The sequence below is a fragment of the Protomyctophum parallelum genome (genome assembly GCF_964188405.1).
Source record: "Protomyctophum parallelum genome assembly, chromosome: 21".
NCBI classification, from domain to species: Eukaryota; Metazoa; Chordata; class Actinopteri; order Myctophiformes; family Myctophidae; genus Protomyctophum; species Protomyctophum parallelum.
The window spans coordinates 15,185,528-15,207,238 of NC_139713.1; the positions used below are offsets into that span (position 1 = coordinate 15,185,528).

General features: G+C 41.9%; 2 protein-coding genes across 2 annotated transcripts in view; both read left to right on the top strand.

The window, feature by feature from the left end:
• Positions 1 to 301, top strand: part of LOC310879084 (5-hydroxytryptamine receptor 4) — a gene marked incomplete at its 3' end in the record, with an annotated part of 37,912 nt that extends 37,611 nt beyond the window's left edge. Inside the window, exon 6 of the mRNA XM_083793518.1 lies at positions 211 to 301. Within this exon, the coding sequence (XP_083649644.1) occupies positions 211 to 301 (91 nt within the window). The remainder of the gene's footprint in view (positions 1 to 210) is intronic.
• A 10,419-nt stretch (positions 302 to 10,720) lies between these two features.
• Positions 10,721 to 21,711, top strand: LOC310879221 (serine/threonine-protein phosphatase 2A 55 kDa regulatory subunit B alpha isoform-like). Its single transcript, XM_083793725.1, has 10 exons — positions 10,721 to 10,836; positions 11,645 to 11,716; positions 14,992 to 15,089; positions 15,503 to 15,668; positions 16,015 to 16,124; positions 16,901 to 17,078; positions 17,768 to 17,932; positions 18,686 to 18,855; positions 19,709 to 19,800; positions 20,666 to 21,711. The coding sequence occupies exons 1-10, from the start codon at positions 10,830 to 10,832 to the stop codon at positions 20,943 to 20,945; spliced, it is 1,338 nt and encodes a 445-aa protein (XP_083649851.1). The 5' UTR covers positions 10,721 to 10,829; the 3' UTR covers positions 20,946 to 21,711.

Here is a 21,711-nt window from a genome sequence, read left to right on the forward strand (position 1 = left end):
AAATCCTACCAACCCCAACCCCAGGTAGACCGTTTCAAATAGGCGACGTAGTATGGTTTAAACTGGTTAAAACCCTGGGGGACTCCGAACCACTGTACGAAAGCAGTTACACTGACCTCGGCGTTCAAACTCGGAGAAGGGAAGCCAATGTACGTGAAACTCTGTAACATAAATTATGATAAATTCTGTCCCTTATGTCCTCCCGTATAGGCTGTCCTTCCTGCCAAATCGAAGCTACAGTGACAACGGCCGCAGGATACTGGCCAATGAGCAAGAATCACAGGAATCTATGGGACCATGACTACACGGAAGAGCACCTGCTGCACCGATGATGTCACACTTAACAATAGCAGTGGTATGATCTTGTTGGCTGGATCTGGACATTTTTCTGTTAAAATGAATTTCAGCTCAAATTGCTGAAACGTTTAGTCGGTAGATCTCTGTGATCTCGGGCATGGTTGTTTTATGATGATCTCATTTGGCCATCATCCACACATCTGTGTGTGTGTGTGTGGCGTTGTTGTAAGCAGACAGGAGGACTAGAGCACAGAAGCTCTTTTATGTCAGGCTCTACTAGGCCCCAGGCACGCCACAAACCCCTCCCGAAAACAGACCGTTCACTATTTAGGATCTCTGTGGACATGACATCACAATGCCCTGGTCCAAAGTGGACACGTGTTTGTGAAGTGCTTCAATTGGGTGAGGCATGCTGTTGACAGCCAAGAATCCTTGGTATCGTTGGTGTGTCCATCTGACACCTGGAAGAAAGTGGCCGTTGCGCAATCGGACTTCCAATGAGCAGTAGATCTGGCCAGTTTGCCGTCTGGATCTCAGAAAGCTAAATAATGTCACCAGAAACAGACTCACCACTTCATTTTCGTCCTGCTAGGTGGCGGAACATTAAGAACAGCAATGTTGGTCAGTCGGAACGGATGGTCTGAATTATTGTCTGCCCAACGCTTGGTCCCAAATGAGATACCTCAAAAACTACTCATTGGAATGCCATGGAATTTGCACCTTTATATGGTCCGTACAAGATGAATTCTACTGAGTTTGGTCTTGTCTGTTTGCTACCATTAGGCCTACTTTCCTCTTGCACATGAAATATATAAATCTAATGGGCCACACAACTTTGCTGAGTTAAATCATGTACCACAGATGATGGACCCTGAAAAGCAGGTTTCTAAGGTTCGGTCATGTCAGTCGCTTCGAACCGACACTCACTAGGGTTAGTCCAACTAACTAGTCCAGTTAAGTGTAAGGAGAGGCACTGCCTCTATGGACTGTTGGTGGCATATTTTAAGAAAACAAGGACCTCAGTGAATCAGGTGACCGCCAACATGAAGCCCCGTGTAATCTTACAAATGTATACTAATTTATACATGTCAGTCAGCGAAAGTAAGATGATTTTCACTGTTGCGACATGGCTGTCCAGCAAAGTACACACAAGTGGCACACTAGCAACAACAAAAGGACTTAAGTGTGGTCAGCTAATGTCGCCGAGTCGCTGTGTTGCTCAACACACTCGTTGACAAAGTGTGCAACATCGACAAAAATATAAAGGAAAATATGAAGGCTTGTGGGCTAAGAACAGAAAAAGTGGCTGACGGCAATACTTTTTGTTTTCCACCCATTTCAAGCAGGAATTGTGTGGAGAGAGAGAGAGAAGAGGAATGGAAAAAAATAAGTTTTAGCCAGCTTAACTTTTTTTGCAGCTTCATGTCACTGAAAATGGCATGCCTGTCACTAGTATGAAGGCAACATCAGTCTACTTACTTTACGCGTGCCATTGTCACATGACCAAAAACAGCTGATCTCCAGAAGATCCCAACGGCACACAACTAAGCACTTAGCTCACCGTTTATTTCTACAGCGACTCAAACGTATTTTCTCCCACATTTATATGAGTGAGATCCAGCAGCCAAGGATCGGTGATGTTTTTTTTTTGTGCAGAATGCTTGATTTCTGTGACAGTTTCATGAGAATTGTGATATAACATAATATAGAATTATAATAAAAATATAAAATATAATGTTCAAGTCGATTTGAACAGTGATAGTGTCCTGTCGTGCGAAACCAAATATCTTGATGTTTGCTCTGGTATACCCATGCACCAAGTTTCAACACTCATGTTACGTTGTTTACTAATGACCCATAGGCTATTTACAGGAAGGGGTTACAATAAAATACAAAAATATGAAAGATTGGAGATACGTTGACATGACAAGTACACTGCAGAGGTGGTGTTATGTGGCAACAGGTCTCGTTGTGTAATTAATTAATTTCAACAGGGTTTATGATCTGTTTAAGCTTAGTATATCGGTAAAACTTTGTCTACAATGACTTTAGAGACATGTCTTCAGTCAAGCCAATACCAGTTAAACACGGGTGTGAAACACTCAGTGGCCTTCTTTTCATGAAACTTCATCTTGTCAATTAATTTAACTTGATTGATTGATCGATCGACGTGATGGCATGATTTTGTCTTTATCTGCTTTGCACATTCTCTGCTTTATGTCAAATATTGAAGACAACATTGCAGTGTGACACCAATGTTTATTCATCATATTTTGTTTGTTTCAGTGCACCACCACCACAACATCCAGCTTCAACAATGAGGAGCTAAATGAACGTCTTGTTACTATGTGACATTTTCTATAGTCTTGTGTTTTTCAATGTTTAGTGATGATGCTATAATAAATGTACCGTCTGAGAATGGTTTGGTGAGTCCTTCCATATCTAAAAATAATTGTAGTTGTATTCATCACCCATTAGTATTACTCACATTTGTCTGTTGATGTGTTAACCATGTTAATGGTACCCATTCTGGGTGGGAACCCCTTTTGGTGTTTCAAGCATTATGTTATACTTTAGCCATTGAAAAATAGCAGACCTACAAGCTCATAGCGCAGCGCTACGAGCTTGTAGATCTGCTATTTTTTAAAGATCGCAAAAACGTGGCGCAAATCTTTGAATGTATATTCTTTCAGAGCGAACGTTTTTAACTCGACTCTTTGCTTCTGAGGGGTCCCTGGAACAACATATTTTCAGATTGGGGTCGGTGGCCAATTACATAGCATTTTTGGGGTCCTTGACAAGAAATATTGAGCACCACTGAAACATGGGTATTTCAGAAAACTGTCAGGATTTGGAAGACATTTTCTTTTATTTCGACGTCAGGCCTAAATGGGATAACCAGTGAGCTTTCAAATTCTCGTTCTCTGTAGGCTCTAATTAAAATTCAAAGGTCCCTGTCTTGGTCCTCCCCTTTCCAATAGGACCCAACTCCTGATAAAAGGTGTACCTTGCATGGTTCCTGCCTGCTGGCTGAATGGATATTTACATCAACGACATAATTGAACCGTCCAACTGAACGACTTCAAACACGGCGTGTGCAGTTCCCTCTGTGAATTATCTATTCTATAAATATGCAAATCCTCCTGGAACAAGTGATCTTCCCAGACTCAAGTCTATATTCTGAGAATACATGTTTTAATTTCTCAGGTCTTCCTCCCAAAACACACGTGCATGTGTCTGTGGAGTTTGCATTTGCTGGCCTGACTGAAGTTGAGGATAGGATATGATATGGCAAAGTTGGATGCTGAGATAAATGCCACACATACTGATAATCAGTATACATTATTATTCCATATTTTAAAAAGGAAATGAGTAAAGCATGTATTCTTTTAAGCAAAATAACTAAAAATAAAACGCCACTATATATAAGTATACTTTTTCCCCCCTATTTGACTGCAGGTTCTTCCTCAAAGAATAGTACAAAAGCACCATCTAGTGGTGTTATCGGGCTATTGATTAAAATAGTTTGGCGCTTTTATCTTTTTATCCAATTAAAGAAAGTTTCCTGCTTAGGTTTAACTAATGATTTTGTTTGTTTGTTTTTACATTACTGCTAGCCAGCCGTCTTTCATAATCCTATGTTTTGAGGCAGGGGCGCTAGCCGCTCCGATGCCCATGCAACTTTGAGTGTGTGTGTAAACACAAACATTGTGTAAACACAAGATTCAAGATGTTTATTGTCGCACAGATTGTACAAGTAGGCTACAGTGCATTGTGCAAAACTTAGTTAGGCTGCTCCACAATACACATAAATAAAAACGGTAAATATACCAATAAGACACCTAAGGGCGAGGTCGCATTCGCCTCGTTGACGGCATGACTGCTGGGCGAGTGCTGGTGCTTTGGCATGGGAGGGTCAGATCAACATGAAATGAATTCTGTACTGGCCATATAAGGAGCATGTCTTCATTGTCTTGAGTGTACAGGGTTTGATGAGGTCAGATCAACATATGTAATGTCAGAACAGGTCAGCTCCATATATGGAGATCTAAGTGTTTATGATGAATTGAAAATGGTGGACCCTCTTGTAAACAAGTGTAACGCTTTATGGTGTCGTCCACTCACAGTTAACAGTTTTTTGTATTGAGTTGTGCTTGAAATGTACTGTAATTCTGCAAACTGTTAATACATACTTCAATCGATCAATCAATCAAAAACAGGGTTTGATGAGGGCCGGGCCTTAATTTTCGGGCCTGTTGAGAACTGGAGTTTTCGCCGGCTGCCGGGCACGGCTGCACTAATAACTTGGGGGCAGGCATGTCTAGAGTTTAAATGGACAGGTATCAGTCAAAAGGGAGACATCGAAGAGGAAGGATGGATGGGGAAGGATCAACATATGGAATGTCAGAACCTGTTTTGACATTCCATATGGGCTTAATTGCAACAGCATATCCCTTTTACTATGACATCAGATGTCATAGTGATGTCACAGGACCTGGGCAGTGGGCACCATATATGGGGGCTTTCCCATGTATAGGGATTTTGAGTGATACACTGGCGGGAATTGCAAAAATGTCCAAATGTCATAGCATGTGACATATGAATCTAGGGGGTTTTCATGATTCTGAATTCATTCCAAGCATTAGTTTTGCACAAAAAACACTCCTTGGGCTAAATTAGGCCATATCCGTCATCATATCCACTGATGACGGCTATGGCCATTTTCCTCATATAACAATTTAGTTCCCAGATTTTCATAGATTTCTCTTGCGCTCAACCTTTTTCACGTCAAGGACCCCCAGTATTATCTGTATTTGGTCGCAGACCCCCATCTGAAAATATGTTGTTCCAGGGACCTGTTTTGGCTATAACATCCTGAACAACACCTGAAGCTACTGATAGAACTTCAATGAAACCACAAGCACTGTGGCTCACTGTGCGTTATGTTCTATGACGTTATCCCAAGATCACCCGTTCAAACCCCTCCAAGGTTTTGGCTTCAAAGAAGAACTGTGTTAAGACGTTATGTATGTAAGTGCTCCGAAGGTCATTGTTCTTCCTGGGGGCGATTGGATCAAAGATACAGTAAATAAGGGTAAATAAGGTTATCATTTAATTTATTCGTTTTCTTTAGCCTTCTTTTTTCTCTTCATGTGAAAGGCCTTTGAGCCTTAATTGCTTGGGTTTTTGTCTATCCTGGCTGGCCATTTCAATCATCTAAACAGCTTGACCAGTCGAGGCTTTGGTGGTCAGTCCAGCTCTGACCAGCCATACTAAGCTGACCAACAAATGGGGTGCGTGGTGGCAAATGTCATTTCCACACCACAGGTAATTTATGTACAAATTGTAATGCTTCTCTCTCTCTCTCTCTCTCTCTCTCTCACACACACACACACACACACACACAAATACACCTGACACACAACTGTAATGTTTTTGATTGATTGATTGAAGTATTTATTAACAGATTGGAGAATTACAGTACATTTTCAAGCACAACTCAATACAAAACCGTTAACTGTGGATGACACCATAAAGCATTACACTTGTTTACAATAGGGTACACCATGTTCAATTCATCATAACATTTAGAGACGTACACATATACACTTCTATATAGCCAAATACAGGAAATCATCAAAGAGGAGGTAAAAAGGGGAAAAAACATATACAGTGAGGGGGAAAAGAGGTGGGTGGGGGATTCAGATTTTACGGTATATAGACCTACACGTCAAAATCAAGAAAAAGACGGTGCTGCTTTTCCTTTATCTTTTGACGATGGGTTCTCAACTTCTCAGATTCGGTAGAATCTGGACCTGGTTCGCTGATAACAAACTATCTTTACACCTGTGAAAAACTGAATCCATTCTCTTTGGATCAAATCGTAATCTCAGCAATTAAGGCAGATGGCTTCTTGGTTAGAGTGGGTGACAATATTATCACATGGTTCCATCCTGGAGACAAATCTTTCCGGTGATAAAATGGCCACCAACGTAATCAAAAAAGTCAACCAAAGAACAAGATTCCTGTACAGGATCTCCTCACTGGTCGACAAAAACACCTTGAAGACGCCTACTACTGTAGACGGGTCAGTGTGCAACGTGCGTTTGATTGATTGATTGATTGATTTGATTCCCGGGTGTTACACTAACATTCAAAACAACTGTTGAACAGCTCTCAAAGCATTTGATGAATGTGATTCTGTGTTCAAATCCCAATTCAAGACTTGATTTTTTCAACTTTACTAACTGAAGGCTAACATACAAAAGATCGCTTCAACAGTATGAAGAGCTATAGTTGTTAGGGGCTGATGAACAGACAGACTCTCAATATAGTCCTTAGGCCAGAGGCCTTATTATCGGATATCGTTGCCATAAAAAGGGACAAAGCGACAATGTGATTTTTGTATTGCTACATGTCTGTAGTTTATGAAATGATGTGATGGCAATGTCAAAATGGCAGCTGATTACTTGTTTTTGGCCCTTATATCTGATATAAATGTACAGTATAGTGAAAGGCATAACTCAACGACTAATGGGACGATTTGGATGATTCTGACATCAAAGTATGCATTTTCTGGGGTGCCGAGTTGATTTAAGAGGTGACTGAAGCGATCCAAGTTCAGGGTCATGTGTCAAAGGTCAATGTCAAGGTAATTGTGTATCCAAAATGTCCTATAATACTACACATGTCTTGGATTGGTTTTGATCACATTTGCTCCTGTCTACCTCTGATTCGGAAGCCATAGATTAACGTTGCACAGGTTGTGGAAGAGCGCCCTCTATCGCGAACACTGATAACACCAAATTATGTCTATAGATGTCAATGGCTGTATTGAACTATGCAAACTCTTCCTCATCAGAACTGTGCTGTTCAACTGTAGGCATTGAATCTTCCTCAGGTGCTTGGTGTGTACAGTTCTGTAGTTTGCAGAGGTCTGTACATCTCAAACCATTGCTGAGACAACTGCAGTTAGGAAGCTTGCATACTTGTGCACATTTACAGGCCAAAACTCAAGGACTACATCTGGTGCAGGGGCTGTGCGCATCCACTGAATTGCTCTCCACCAACAGTTGTCCATCCACTCTGTATTCTAGTCTGGTAATTGGTGTTATAATCTGATGGCCCATGGCTGTGTACTTGTACGTGAAAAAAGTGTAGTACAGTGTACTTGATAATGTATTGTGTACTGACTGAAATGACATCTCAGACAGCAAGGTCAGCTTGCTTGCAGTAAGCGGTTGTTATGTCTCAAGTGTTGTGTCACGTCATTAGGATCCGGCTATATATTTCCAGTAGGTGTGTAATAAACTTGTGAACCTTTTAGTACTGTCTCGTGTCGCGTTATTGTTCTCCCGGGCCCGTCGACCGCCGTCGCCGTACCAAGGTATACTTCAACTGGATTGTCACACACCACCCTGCCGGCACACACTACTGTACCTGTCTGTCAAACCAGATGAGGGTCCAGTACTTAGAGTTTTACAACAATTGGCACGGAGGGAATGGAGAAATAGACATTCTCTACATGGTGGGAGTTAACTGGAATCAGCCTCCCCTCTCCTGGCACAGAAAAGATGGTAGCGGATCTCGTTAACGTCACTGGAGGTGGTCCCAGACAGGTACCAGCTACAAGTGAACGGCTGCAGTCAGTCAAAGAGCTCTGTTGAAACATCCCAAGTCTGGCCAAGTTGTTTGAATGTCTCTTGAAAATCAGGGTTTTTCTTCAATAACCTCAGTGCATTCAGATTTCCATGACCAGCAAAGGCACATCAGTCACATCCTGTAAATATGTGACAGACTCTCACAGAGGTTCTCTCCCAAACCAAGGCCACAAACTGTGTGCGGTATGGCTACAAGAAGTATAATTCAGCATGTCTGTTGTTCTATTATGATGTTGGTCATGCCCATCCATGGTACAAACTTCAGAAATGTGCATGAAAGTGAATAGTTTTGGAGTTTAGATAACAATGAATTATATGGTTTTGCATAATCAGATGATACCCCTAAAACATAATCAGCTGCCCTTCTGAAACTGCTATCACACAATTTTACATCAGTACTAAACATCATGGCTCCTTTGAGAACCGTCAGGGTCAAAACCTGCTCGGAGCCATGGATGAATTCGGACATACTGACTGCAATGAAAGCCAGAGACAACAAATGCTCTGAACTTCTTAAATGCAAGTCCATGCTAGCCAAGCGCTTCGACAGTAATCTCCAAACCAAACTGTGCAACCTAAAAACCCAGTGTAACAAGCTAAGAAACGGTGTAATTGCCATGACCAAATCTGCCAAATGTAACTTTATCAATGATAAAGCCGAGGAAATCAAAAACAATCCTCGGGAGCTCTGGAAGTTACTAAACAACCAACTAGGCTGTGGTCAGAAACTAAAAACCAGGTTTACTAACATAAACATCAAATCGAATAACACCCTCATCACTGACAAGCTTGATGTAGCCAACCACCTGAACATCTTCTTTACAAACATTGCAACAAAGCTGGTTAGCAAACTGCCCTCCCACTCTGGGCGTTTTGGTGTAGAGCACATCAAAGCCTTCTACAAAAACCTTGGTGTTTGTAAAGATGATTTCAAAATGGCAATGGTAACAACCGAGGAGGTACTTAAAAAACTGAGTGCCCTCCAACCCCACAAGGCCACTGGCCATGACAATATCCCCTCCAAATTTCTCAGAGACTCAGCCTTTTCCATAGCTCCAGTCATCACCCACATAGTTAACCTCTCCATCAAACAGGGACAGGTCCCCCAAGATTTTAAACTGGCCAAAGTAACCCCCTTGTACAAAAAAGGGAGTAGATTAGAACCCGGCAACTACCGCCCTATTTCTATTCTAAGCTCCATCTCGAAAGTGATGGAAAAAATAGTCTATGAACAGGTTGAAAAGTATCTTGCCACTAATAAATTGCTGTACGAGTTCCAAATCTGGTTTCAGAACATCCCACTCCACTGACACATGCCTCCTCTATTTGAGCGATCACATCAAACACGAGGTGGACGCTGGAAAATACTGCGGCATGGTCATGCTGGACCTCCAAAAGGCTTTTGACACCGTGAACCACTCCATACTGGTTAACAAGCTTAAAGCTATTGGTTTTGATAGCACATCAGTGAGCTGGATGCAATCCTACCTGGAGGGGAGAGAACAGATGGTGGAGGTGAACGGAACACTGTCCCCTCCCCTCCCAGTGAGCTGTGGCGTCCCACAAGGAAGCATACTAGGGCCTTTACTGTTCCTAATATATGTTAACGACATGACTTCAGCTTGTGACTGCAACTTGTTCCTGTTCGCAGATGACTCAGCACTGCTGGTCTCGGACAGGAACAAACTGCAGGTTGAAAAGACCCTCAGCTCTGAACTCGGTAGAATCTGCACCTGGCTCGCTGATAACAAACTATCCTTACACCTGGGAAAAACTGAATCCATCCTCTTCGGATGAAATAGTAATCTCAGCAAGGCAGATGGCTTCTTGGTTAGAGTGGGTGACAATATTATCACACGAAAAGATCAAATTACCTACCTAGGTTCCATCCTGGAGGCCAATCTTTCCGGTGATAAGATGGCCACCAACGTAATCAAAAAAGTCAATCAAAGAACAAGATTCCTTTACAGGATCTCCTCACTGGTCAGCAAAAACACCTTGAAGACCTTAACAGGAGCCCTCGTACAAGGTTTCTTTGACTATGCATCCACCTCTTGGTACCACAGCACCTCAAAGGCCCTTAAAACAAGGCTCCAGACCTCCCAAAACAAACTGGTCAGGCTCCTACTTGGCCTCACCCCCCGAACCCACCTCACCCCTGCCCACTTTGACAGGCTGGGATGGCTTAGGGTCGACGACAGAGTACAGCATCTTGCAATGGGTCTGGTCCACAAGATTCGATACACCACCAAGATACCCATGTACCTGTCTAAATACTTCCTTAATGTAAACGAAGTCCACACCCACAACACCAGAGGGAGTGCAACAAACCATGTACAACCCAGATTCGGCACAAACAAGGGACTAAATTCTTTTCGCTCCTATGCCACCAAAATGTGGAACGCCCTACCAACAGTCATTAAGACATGTGAATCCCTTGACTCCTTCAAAACCGCTCTCAAAGGGCACCTACGGATGGCTGCAATTCGAAACTGGCCTCTGTAAAATCTGAATCTGAAAAGAAGTATTTAGACAGGACAGGTACATGGGTATCTTAGTGGTGTATGAGATCTTGTTTGTGTGTGCTTGTGCGTGTGTGTGTGTGTGTGTGTGTGTGTGTGTGTGTGTGTGTGTATGTGTGCATGTGTGTCTGTGTGTGCACGTGTGTGCGCGCGCCCCGGGGTGGGGGGGTTGCGCGCATGCGCACGTGCGCGACACACACCGTTGACGCACGTCGCACGTCGGGTACTTCCTGTGTTTGGCAGAAATATGGCGGCGCCCGTAGCTCTAAATTCTCATCCATGGTTGTTGTAGCACTTACGTTACTTCACTTAATAGGACCGAGATAACAACAAGCATTCACTCGTTATAATGGCAGGTATGTAAATATACTACAAGTGAAGCTTGGAAATCAACCAGCGCGTCGATATTAGAATAAGTCTGATTTATTGCTGTCGTTCGTTCTTTCCATCTCAACAAGTTACCGCCTATAACAGAAAGAAGATACGGTAGTAGTTTAAACTTGGCTTAGCGCAGCTAACGTGTGCTAACTAACTAAACTTTTATAACAAAGCTAGATGCGTTCAACAAAACCCACCACCCCGGCCCACCTTTTAAGAAGTTATACCTTACCAACAATACGCTACATTCTAAAATGTATGTGTTTGTTATACTCGGGGAAAATATAACAGCGGTGTCGTTCATCAAACAAAAGTGTTTGCTGCTGCTATTCCAACATGTTTTGATCATACAAATACGACGTCTGTTGTCGCTGTAACGTCCCCGCGGTCACTCAGAAGAACTATAAATCTGGCTTTAGTTGTATGTATCAACAAAGGCATGTACAGTCAGTCACTCAATACACTGTTGCCATCACACCATTTTTGTTCATTAGACCCGTCCAGTTGTTGGACTGAAAATGTCATGTTAGAAAACAAACTTAATATTAAGCGATGGCATATAGATATAATAATATCTGCACTAGCCTGTTTTATAGAATGACTACTCTGAGTGAGTATTTTATCTACGTAATATAAAAAAGAATAGTGTGTACCTGTGTACCAAATCTACAACAGTCCTAGTACTTTGATTGTTAAAGCAATTCCTCTGGACTTTTCCTGACTCCATCAAGCCCTTCTGCATGCATAAATGACCAGTCTCTCTTGGGTGTCCTTTTTTCGCTACAGGAGGTGACTCTAATGACATACAGTGGTGCTTGTCTCAGGTGAAAGGAGCCATCGATGATGATGTTGCTGAAGGTAAGAGCTCTAGTAGTCTCAGTGAGACCTGAAGTTCATAGTTATCTCTTATCAGACTTTTTATGTTTTAAGCCAGATCATTATGGAATGCAATTTCTAATTTGATTGTTTTGTAGAAGGAAATTATTATTTCAGGCATACAACGGTTTCTTCCCTTTTATTCTAGGGTATTTTTTATATTTTATTATGTTTGGCTCAATTGTCATGTTGTGTCCTTTATGCTCTGGAGTCTGGACATTGAATTTAAATGAGCCCAGTCAGACAACCTATAATAGCATACCTTTTTATGCTGAGCAATATAGCCTATTGAAACACATACACTATATGATATTGTATTACTCGACGACACTGAAAATGAGTTTAATTACTCTGTGTAATTTCGAGAATAAACAAAACTTGACTATTAAAATACATTTTAACAGATTTTTCTTTTAGGTAAAGGTGGATTGTTTATCAACCAGCCATGATTTTATTTAAGTCTCTGCTGTTGTTAATTACAGTAAATTCAGCATGTTCTTGCTACTTAATTTCGTTCAGCTTCCATCTTGCTTAGTGGTTGCTTTTCTTGTGATGCTACACAGTCCTAGGCCATTTCTGTTTTGCTGAGTTGCTCCAGAAAGAGAGTTTATGATCACTTTGCCTTAAAGAAAAGGCTTGTACAAATAATGTGAGGACCACTACACTCCATGTGTCAGTTGTCTGCATGGTTTGTACAATATCAGGGCACCCCATTGGAATTGCAACATTGTGTACAGCAAATCACTGGTGCTGAACTTACAGAATGTTCAGCAGCTAATGGTTCAGCACTTTGGAACATCTACTTTGGAGTGAGAGGGTAATGGTGCATATCGTTGCAGTCGGGCAGAAACCTGGTATCTTCATATGACGTCTTATAGTCCGGCAGCCGGGCACACGGAGTGGGAACATTTGGTATATATTAGTGATGCACCGAATATTCGGCCGCAGAAAATATTCGGCAGAAAATGGCTAAATATGCATTTTCGGCCTATTCGGTTTCGGCCCAAATAGGCAGAAAATATATCACCGAATAGTGTATGCAATTAATGCATTCAAAGAGCTGAATAAATGTTTTATGGATCCATAACAGTGATTATTAATTAAGTTAAGTTTTGCCATAACCATAACATAACATTTGTAGAATCAAACTCAGGTTAATGGGTTAAGTGAGGATACTAAAACAGCGATATTCAGTTACACTTCATACCAATGATACTGTGTGGGTGTAGGTATGTTAAGTGATAACCACTTTCAACATGGCAAAAGCTTTCTAAATCTTTCAAAATTTCCAAACATCTACAAGCTTGTAGGTCAACAATCTTTGCTATTTGTTGTACAACAAAGTATTTATAGTGCTTAAGTGGCATTCTGGACTAGACCTGTCTGGCTGGAAACATTGTGGTTGCAAGGACTGCATTTCTGACCTTTCAGATACAGGACTGTGTCACAGTCATTACCAGGTGATTGAGAGATTATTGTCTCCACCAGCCGAAGGCATGGGGAGAGTATGTTTTGCACTCCGTCCGTCCGTGTGTCCGTGTGTGTGTCCGTGAACAGCTAATCTCAGCCACCGTTAACCCGGTCGATGCCAAATTTTGCACACACACTCCCTGGATGCCAACCATGAACCTCTGCCCCAAACTTTCCAGAACGGCCTGTTATAGCGCCACCAGGAGGCCGCTTTGTTTTGCCCCGAATATACAGCCGCAGAAAATGTTCGGTTTCGGCCCAAATAGGCAGAAAATATATCACCGAATAGTGTATGCAATTAATGCATTCAAAAGAGCTGAATAAATGTTTTATGGACCCATAATAGTGATTATTATTTAAGTTAAGTTTTGCCATAATCATTTATTTTAAATAAATCAGGTAGCTTTAAGGTACGGCCATGACAGCAATGGTAGGAAAAAAGATGTATAATATTAATCATATTCGGATATTCAGTATTCGGTTTTCGGCCAACTGTTTCCTATATTCGGTATTCGGTTTCGGCAAAGAATTTCAATTTCGGTGCATCCCTAGTATATATCCCATTTTGGACTAAAAAGTGCTCTAAATCCTTACCTAAGCTTTCTGAAAAACTTCAAAGATATTTATATAGCAGCATCAAAGTTTTTACATTTTTGAATCCTGTACATACTGTACACTACAGAACTCCAAGAGGGGTTCCCGTCCAGAAGGGTTAGGACACCAAAAGGCGTTCCCGCCCCGGAATGGGATATATATATATTTTTTATTGGCCTAACATATTGTCTATATACTGTACATACATTCATGAATCCATCTGCTGACCGGCTGTCATCATTGAGCAATTTCTTTTAGTTTTGCACAATATATGTTGTTAATGGTATGGTCGCATATATCCCCCTAAAATAATTTGCTCAATGATAACAGCCAGTCAGCAGGTGGATTCATGAATGTATGAATATAGACAATATTTTAGGCCAAAATAAATAAATAAAAATACTATTATGTTTTTTCATTAATGCCCTATTTTTTGCTAGAAAAAAGAGACAATCTGCAAGTTGTGACTCATTGTGAGCTTGTACACCTGTTATTATTCTTTTATGTTTTGAAAACGTTGGCATATGACATGTTGAAAGTATGTCGATGGGTTTATTTTATAAATATTTAACCATTACTGTCTGTGACTAATACATTGGATCCATTGGAGCAAAGGTTATTCTTTTCCTGAAAGGTAACCATTTTGGACATACAAGGTTTCCATATGACAGTGACAAAATCTGCTGCCGAGACAATTCTGTGTCCGTCTCTGTCACTCTGTCATGGTAATTCTGCATGTTTGTTGCTCATGGAATTACTACAACACCAACATGAGCAAGGCAGCTGCAAAGTAAAGTTTATCACAGACTGGTTCCGCCTCTTAATGGCAGTGATACATCTGATCATCAAACAAAAATGACTGACATCGCTAATGCAGGCATGACATTTTTATGTCATAGTTCTGTAGGAGGTGAGCCAGCTCCGGAGAAACGGTGCTACTGGAAATTTGTTTATCCCTCTACTTCAGTTGTCTACAGAGCACAGAAGTCTGACGTCAATATCAGTAGAGGGCGCAAATCCACGGGTTCATGTACTTTTTTTTATTTGCGATTTTAAGATGAGCCCATGCTATTCTCCATAGAGAAAATACTTCCGTGAACCAGGCAGAACCAGGGGATGAGCGAGTGACGTCAGGACTTCGGCACTCTATGGCCCAACTCTAAATGTGTATATCTACCTTTGTGTCTTTGCAGCGGACATCATATCCACTGTTGAGTTTAACGACTCTGGGAAACTACTAGCCACTGGAGACAAGGGTGGACGTGTTGTCATTTTTCAGCAGGAAATAGAGGTACAGTTTGATATTTTCTTGCATCAATACAATTAACCCATTCTGACCTGAGATCAGATTCATACGAGGTTTCCGCCGGACACACACTGGTCCTGATGAACCCATTCTGACCTGAGATCAGATTCTAAAAATGTCAGTCGTTCTTTGATTTTTCAAAAAATAGCAGACCTACAAGCTCGTATCGCGCCACTCGGTGGCGCGATATGAGCTTGTAGATCTGCTATTTTTCAATAGCTAAAGCATAACATGATGCCGACACCAAAATGGGTGCCCGGTCAGAATGGGTTAAAAAGATAGTCACACATTACCATTTTGTTACCTAAATCGTCCCATTCAATTGTTCTCTCCTAACTCCTGCCCTATTGGTGTCTCTTTCTTTCCTTCCGGTGCTTATTTGACATGCCTCCCAACAGAACAAGAATCATCCACAGTGTCGTAGTGAGTACAGCGTTTACAGCACATTCCAGAGCCACGAGCCGGAGTTTGACTACTTGAAGAGTTTGGAAATTGAGGAGAAGATCAACAAGATCCGCTGGCTTCCCCAGAGGAATGCTGCTCAGTTCCTGTTGTCCACTAATGGTTTGCCAGACATTTCTTCTACTGTTAATGTGGCGATTGTAAAATTAGGATCCCCCCCCCCCCCCAAAATATGAAAAACGGCACTAAGTTAAGGCAGATAACTTGTTACACCTTGCACAATGTGACACACTGCAGCTGTTAGTGGGATAACTTGAGTTTAGTCTGTGTGTGCATAGAAATGATGTATGGTTGCTTGTGGATGTAGTTGTTCCCTAAAAACCCCAGCCTGTATTTCATCAGATTAATTTATATTCACAGATTATCTCCTAATCTGGTGTTTGTCATATCAAGTTTGAACTTTTTTCTTTTATTCATTTCCTTATATTTTGTATTTATGTTTTTGCAGATAAGACTATTAAGTTATGGAAAATCAGTGAACGAGACAAGAGACCAGAGGGATACAATCTCAAGGAGGATGGACAATACGTAGACCCCAACACTGTCACTTCACTGCGGGTCAGTAAGGACTGTGGCTACTGGCTAGCACATCACGGCCATTAGATTAGCAGATACGAGGGATTCTTTCTGCAGCGGTAAACGGGGAATTGACCGGGACGAAGAACGAAGAGTATGGTGACCTTGGAGGCCAACTAAAAAGAGAAGAATTCATAATATTCTCGTTTGATATAATTGAAAATGTGCTTACACGTCCTAGCACGTCGGTTGGATTGCTTATGACGTGCCCACACGTCGTACGGTCTGAACTCTGAACCAGTTAACTAAAAGTAGAATAATAAATGTTCAGAGAATGCAGTTGAAGGGAAATGGTGCTTTGTTTGCCATGGAAAAAAGAAACTTCCTTCCTGTGTCCATTTTTGAGTGGTGCAACCACTCCCTTACGGAGCTATGTGTGTGGGTAGCTGGGTGGGTAGCTGGCTGGCTGGGTATGAAATCAACATGGTTGTTTTTCACCACCTGTGTGCAACCTAACACACATGCACATATTAACTGTATGATGCTTTCGGGTGTGCCAGTACAGTGACAGTACATTAGAGGGTACAGTAGAGGGACTGCCGCACGGTAACTGTCATTTCTCAACCGTTTCGGACGCGGGGCGGCACGCCGGAACCGGCCCGGCCCGGCCCCCTGGGCGAGTTCCCCCGGAAACCCCCACACAGAGTTGCACCACTCACTTCACACGGGTGTGATTTTCATTTTTAATTTAATTTAATGTATATGCAGATACAGGTTAACTGATACTGTTGTAAATATCCTCTCTGTTACCTTCCCAGGTGCCAGTTTTCAGACCAATGGACCTGATGGTGGAAGCCAGCCCACGGAGGGTGTTTGCCAACGCTCACACCTACCATGTTAACTCCATCTCAGTCAACAGTGACAACGAGACTTATCTGTCTGCAGATGACCTTCGCATCAACCTGTGGAACCTGGAAATCACTGACCGCAGCTTCAGTATCCTCAGACGTGTGTGTGTGTGTGTGTGTGTGTGTGTGTGTGTGTCTAACCCAAATTCTGTCCTTCCTAACACAAACATTAAACAATGAAGGATTTAATACCGGCGGTATTAAAGTGTTAGTGTGTGTCACAAATAAATGTCTTCTAAGGATGTCTACAAAGCTGCCACAGTTTTAACAGTGCTTTAGTTTAAAATGAACATTGTTATTAATTAAATGTGGTGTTGTTACCTTTATGAATATTATGACATTTCGGTGATTCAGAATGGCTGCTTTAATGTGTCAACCTGAAAAAACAAAAAGAGAGAGAGAGAGAAAATATCAACTACTAGATTACTTTGGAATGTAATGAATTGCCAAGAATATTATGAAATGTACTAATATACCTACACAAGAATCCGAATTATTAGTTTAACTGTGTAAAATTGGACCTGTAAATGAACACTCCACAGTGTACTGTGTTTTTAAACGCATGGATGCATTTATATAAACAAACTGCGGTGTCAAGGGGCAATAATGAGAGCCGATAAGACACCGCAGTTATGATTGCGCCCAGGGCAGCGCTCCGGATTCGTCCGTGTGTGTTGGTGTCTTAATCCATTCGTGTTCTCGGTGCCTGGTCATGCGCTAATGCTGTCATAATTGCCAGACGGGAAGGGTTGTTCCTCTTGACCATTGGCTCTTCAGATATTGTGGACATCAAACCATCCAACATGGAGGAGCTAACAGAGGTGATAACGGCAGTGGAGTTCCACCCTCACCAGTGCAACACGTTTGTCTACAGCAGCAGCAAAGGCACTCTCCGCTTGTGTGACATGAGGGCATCTGCGCTGTGTGACAATTACTCAAAAAGTGAGTAGTTCCAGGAACTTCCAGCAGTTATTTCTGACCACTTGTGGTCAGAAATTATTGCTACTGGTTTAGCCTTAAGTCATTCCTATTGTCCTCAACTGGGAGTAAACCACAGGGGGACATGTTAACCTCATGCTGGGAAGTTGGGAACCCACCAAAAAAAAAGATCGCTCACACGCTTTTTTTTATTGTTCACGCAGGTTTTGTGTGACTGTTCTCACTTCTCACAGTGGGACGTTTGTTCAATGCATTTCAATGAGACTGGCGGGACAAACTATCTTTTCCGCCAGAGCGGAGACAAAAAACAATCTTCGTGATAGCGCCTGTGGAAAACTGCTGCATTCATTAAACCATTCTGGGTGGGAACCCCTTTTGGTGTTTTAAGCATTCTGTTTAGCTATTGAAAAATAGCAGCTCTACGAGCACTATTTTTGGAAAATAGTGAAAATGTGGCACAAATTTGGAATACCGGTATATATTTTTTCAGAGCGTGCGTTTTTAACTGAAATCTTTGCTTCTGGGGGGGGGGGGGGGGGGGTCCTTGACATGAAATAGTGTGAGCACCACTGACATAGAAACATAGGTTTTTCAGAAAACTGTCAGGATTAAGAAGACATTTTGTAGAATCGTTCTCGGGTCCAAATGGGGCAACATTGACCGGAAGAAAGATCAGCGTCTTTGTGCTTGTGCCTGGTGGGTTCCTTCCTAGCCTTCCGTTTCATTTACGTGCCCTCCTCTCTTGTTTTCCTCCAGTGTTTGAGGAACCAGGGGATCCCAGCAATCGCTCCTTCTTCTCCGAGATAATATCCTCCATCTCAGACGTCAAGTTTAGCCACAATGGCCGCTACATGATGACTAGAGATTACCTGTCGGTCAAGATTTGGGACCTGAACATGGAGAGCAGGCCCGTGGAGACCTACCAGGTGGGACTGACAGAAATGGAAGCCTGACGCTACCGATCCTATAAGCTCACGTTGTGTCGTGAGCTTATAGGTCAGAAATTCTTTGCTGTTTTTATGTACGTTGTTGAGATCGAAATAGCCATTGCAACAAAACGGCGAAACCATTCTAAATTTATTTCTGATTCTTATAAAAGTAACGGTGCCTTTTTGTAATGACATCTCTTATTTATGTCTTTACCACTTTGGTAGATTAATTATAGTAGTATAGGACAATTCCTATCAAGTCATTTTATAGCATGGGTTTTTGTGTAGCACTGGAAAGGCTGCACTGGTACATTTTTCCTGGGGTTACCACACCTTATCATTGGAGATGCTCCGATACCATTTTTTTCTGACTGAAGTACAAGTACTTAATTTCGAGTACTCACCAATACAGAGTACTGATACGAGTACTTTGGTTTTTGTTGAGCAACCACTTATTTTAACACCCTTTTCAATTCTAGTAGTTCCACATAACAGCCACTAGGGGTTACCCTACTTCTAAATATTATGCAGACTTTCAGTACGCCAGTGTATTTTGTTTTACCAGAGCAGAGAGGAGCATTTAACACAGTACTAGCTGTCTTATAGTTGTCTTGTCTGGGGTCTCATGAGAAAATCTACGTACAGTACATGCATACATAATGATATACATGCAGATAAAACCTGTGTTCAAGAGGAAAATATGTATGTACACGTCTGTGTAGATCCTGACCAGCTACTAATCAACATCGGCATATAAAAGGCTAAATTGTACTAAAATTATTATTCCACAGTGGTTATATTGATTAATATTTAACACATTTTCTTTACTTTCCTCTGATTTCTAATATAGGTTCATGAATACCTGAGGAGTAAGCTGTGCTCGCTCTACGAGAATGACTGCATCTTTGACAAATTTGAATGCTGCTGGAATGGGACTGACAGGTATGACTATGCATGCAAACCGATATGAATTAATCTGTGGCTCCATCTTTAACGGGAACCCCTTTTGGTGTTTTAACTAAGCATTATGTTATACTTTAGCTATTGAAAAATAGCAGATCTACAAGCTCATAGCGCGTGAAAATATTTATTTCAGAAAACTGTTGGAGTTTTTTTTTTTTATGTTGAGGTCAGGCCTAAATTGATTAATGGGGAATGGGGGGGGGGGGGGGGGGGAGACATTGGACATGAGGATGGGTTGCCAAGCCCCAAGAAATAAAGATGTAATTAAGCAAAATAATATTTGGACAAGGTTTAGGCCATTGTGGGTGAGAAGAGTGGGGGGAGGCGTATAAAATTAATGGACAGACGTAAGGGCATGTCTGCGGTGTGGCCACAGTGCATATCACAGGCATTGTGGGGAACCTTTCAACACTCGACCCATGGAATCACCACTGCACTTATCCATGTGCAGGATTATAGGATATGCATATCTGTGTGGTTATTGGTTAATTTGATTTGGTACTTTTTGTGATTAATTTTTTGTACTCTATACTCTTTTGGCATGACAAACTCAAGGGTCATCTTCCTCAGGATTTCTTTATATGGGGGTACAACATGTACTTTCATATACAAACTCCTGTTATAAATAATTGCCGGAAAACACTTGAATCAGAATGTGAAATCTGTTTCACCTACAGTCTTATCGTTCCATTCTGTGGGCGCCAGTGGCTCAGGGATCGAGTGGCTGAGGGTTCATAGCAGACTAGTGGTAGTGACGCCAGCCAGTGTCATTTAAAAAAAACAAAAAAACACCAGTGTGTCTGTTTCTGTTTCACTCCATGTCTCCCCCCTTTCTTCTCTTCAGTGTGGTGATGACCGGCTCATACAACAACTTCTTCCGGATGTTTGACCGCGACCACAGGCGAGACGTCACGCTGGAGGCGTCTCGGGAGAACAGCATGCCCATGCAGGTCCTGAAGCCCCGTAAGGTGTGCACGGGTGGCAAGCGCAAGAAGGACGAGATCAGCGTGGACAGTCTGGACTTCAACAAGAAGATCCTCCACACCGCCTGGCATCCACAGGACGACATCATTGCCGTGGCGACGACCAACAACCTCTACATATTCCAAGGCAAAGTGAATTAACGAGAGCGCTCGAAAAACCCAACGTGACATCTGCAACAGTGTGATCTCTCATGCAGACCCTAGTTCTGGATGAACTGTAGTGGACAGTGGAGACTACCCCCTTGCTTGTTATTACTGGATCACCAGACTTTGCCATGTTCCACATCAGATAAAACCTAATTTTCTTTTGATTGCCATCAGATCAGCCTGTCTGTAGCACACTGATGTGTGTCTGCCTTTGTATTGTTTCAGTGATGTGCCATTTTAAAAATACGATATCACCTGCCCTTTCTTGCTCCAGGGTTTTATTTCTTTTAATTAAAAGTGGTTTAGAGACGCACTTATTTTTATTTTTTATTATTATTTTTTAAACGGGAATGGTGTAGACGAACCAGAACCAGAATGCACTTATTTTTTTTTTTCTTTTTCTTTTCTTCTTCTTTCAATGGCAGTGCTGTAGACCAACCAGAACTCTTCAGGCCTCTCAGACCACTACAGACTTCCTTTAAACATCTACCAGCATTCATGTCATGGAAGCCCCTCTGTAATGGAGGCCTCGAAGCCTGAATGATACTTAGTTGCCCATCGATGTGCGACACGCTAAAAATAGGCAATCGGCTATTTCCGGGCATGCAACACAGATGCGCAACCCAAGTATGCATTAAGTATAAGAACGGCGTTCTCCACTATCCTGTGCCATTATTATTATTTTTTTGGCCTGGGCGGCCCTGCATGAAATGCACGTGTGATGCGATTTCTATAAAACCTCTTCTCCCCTTTTGAATTA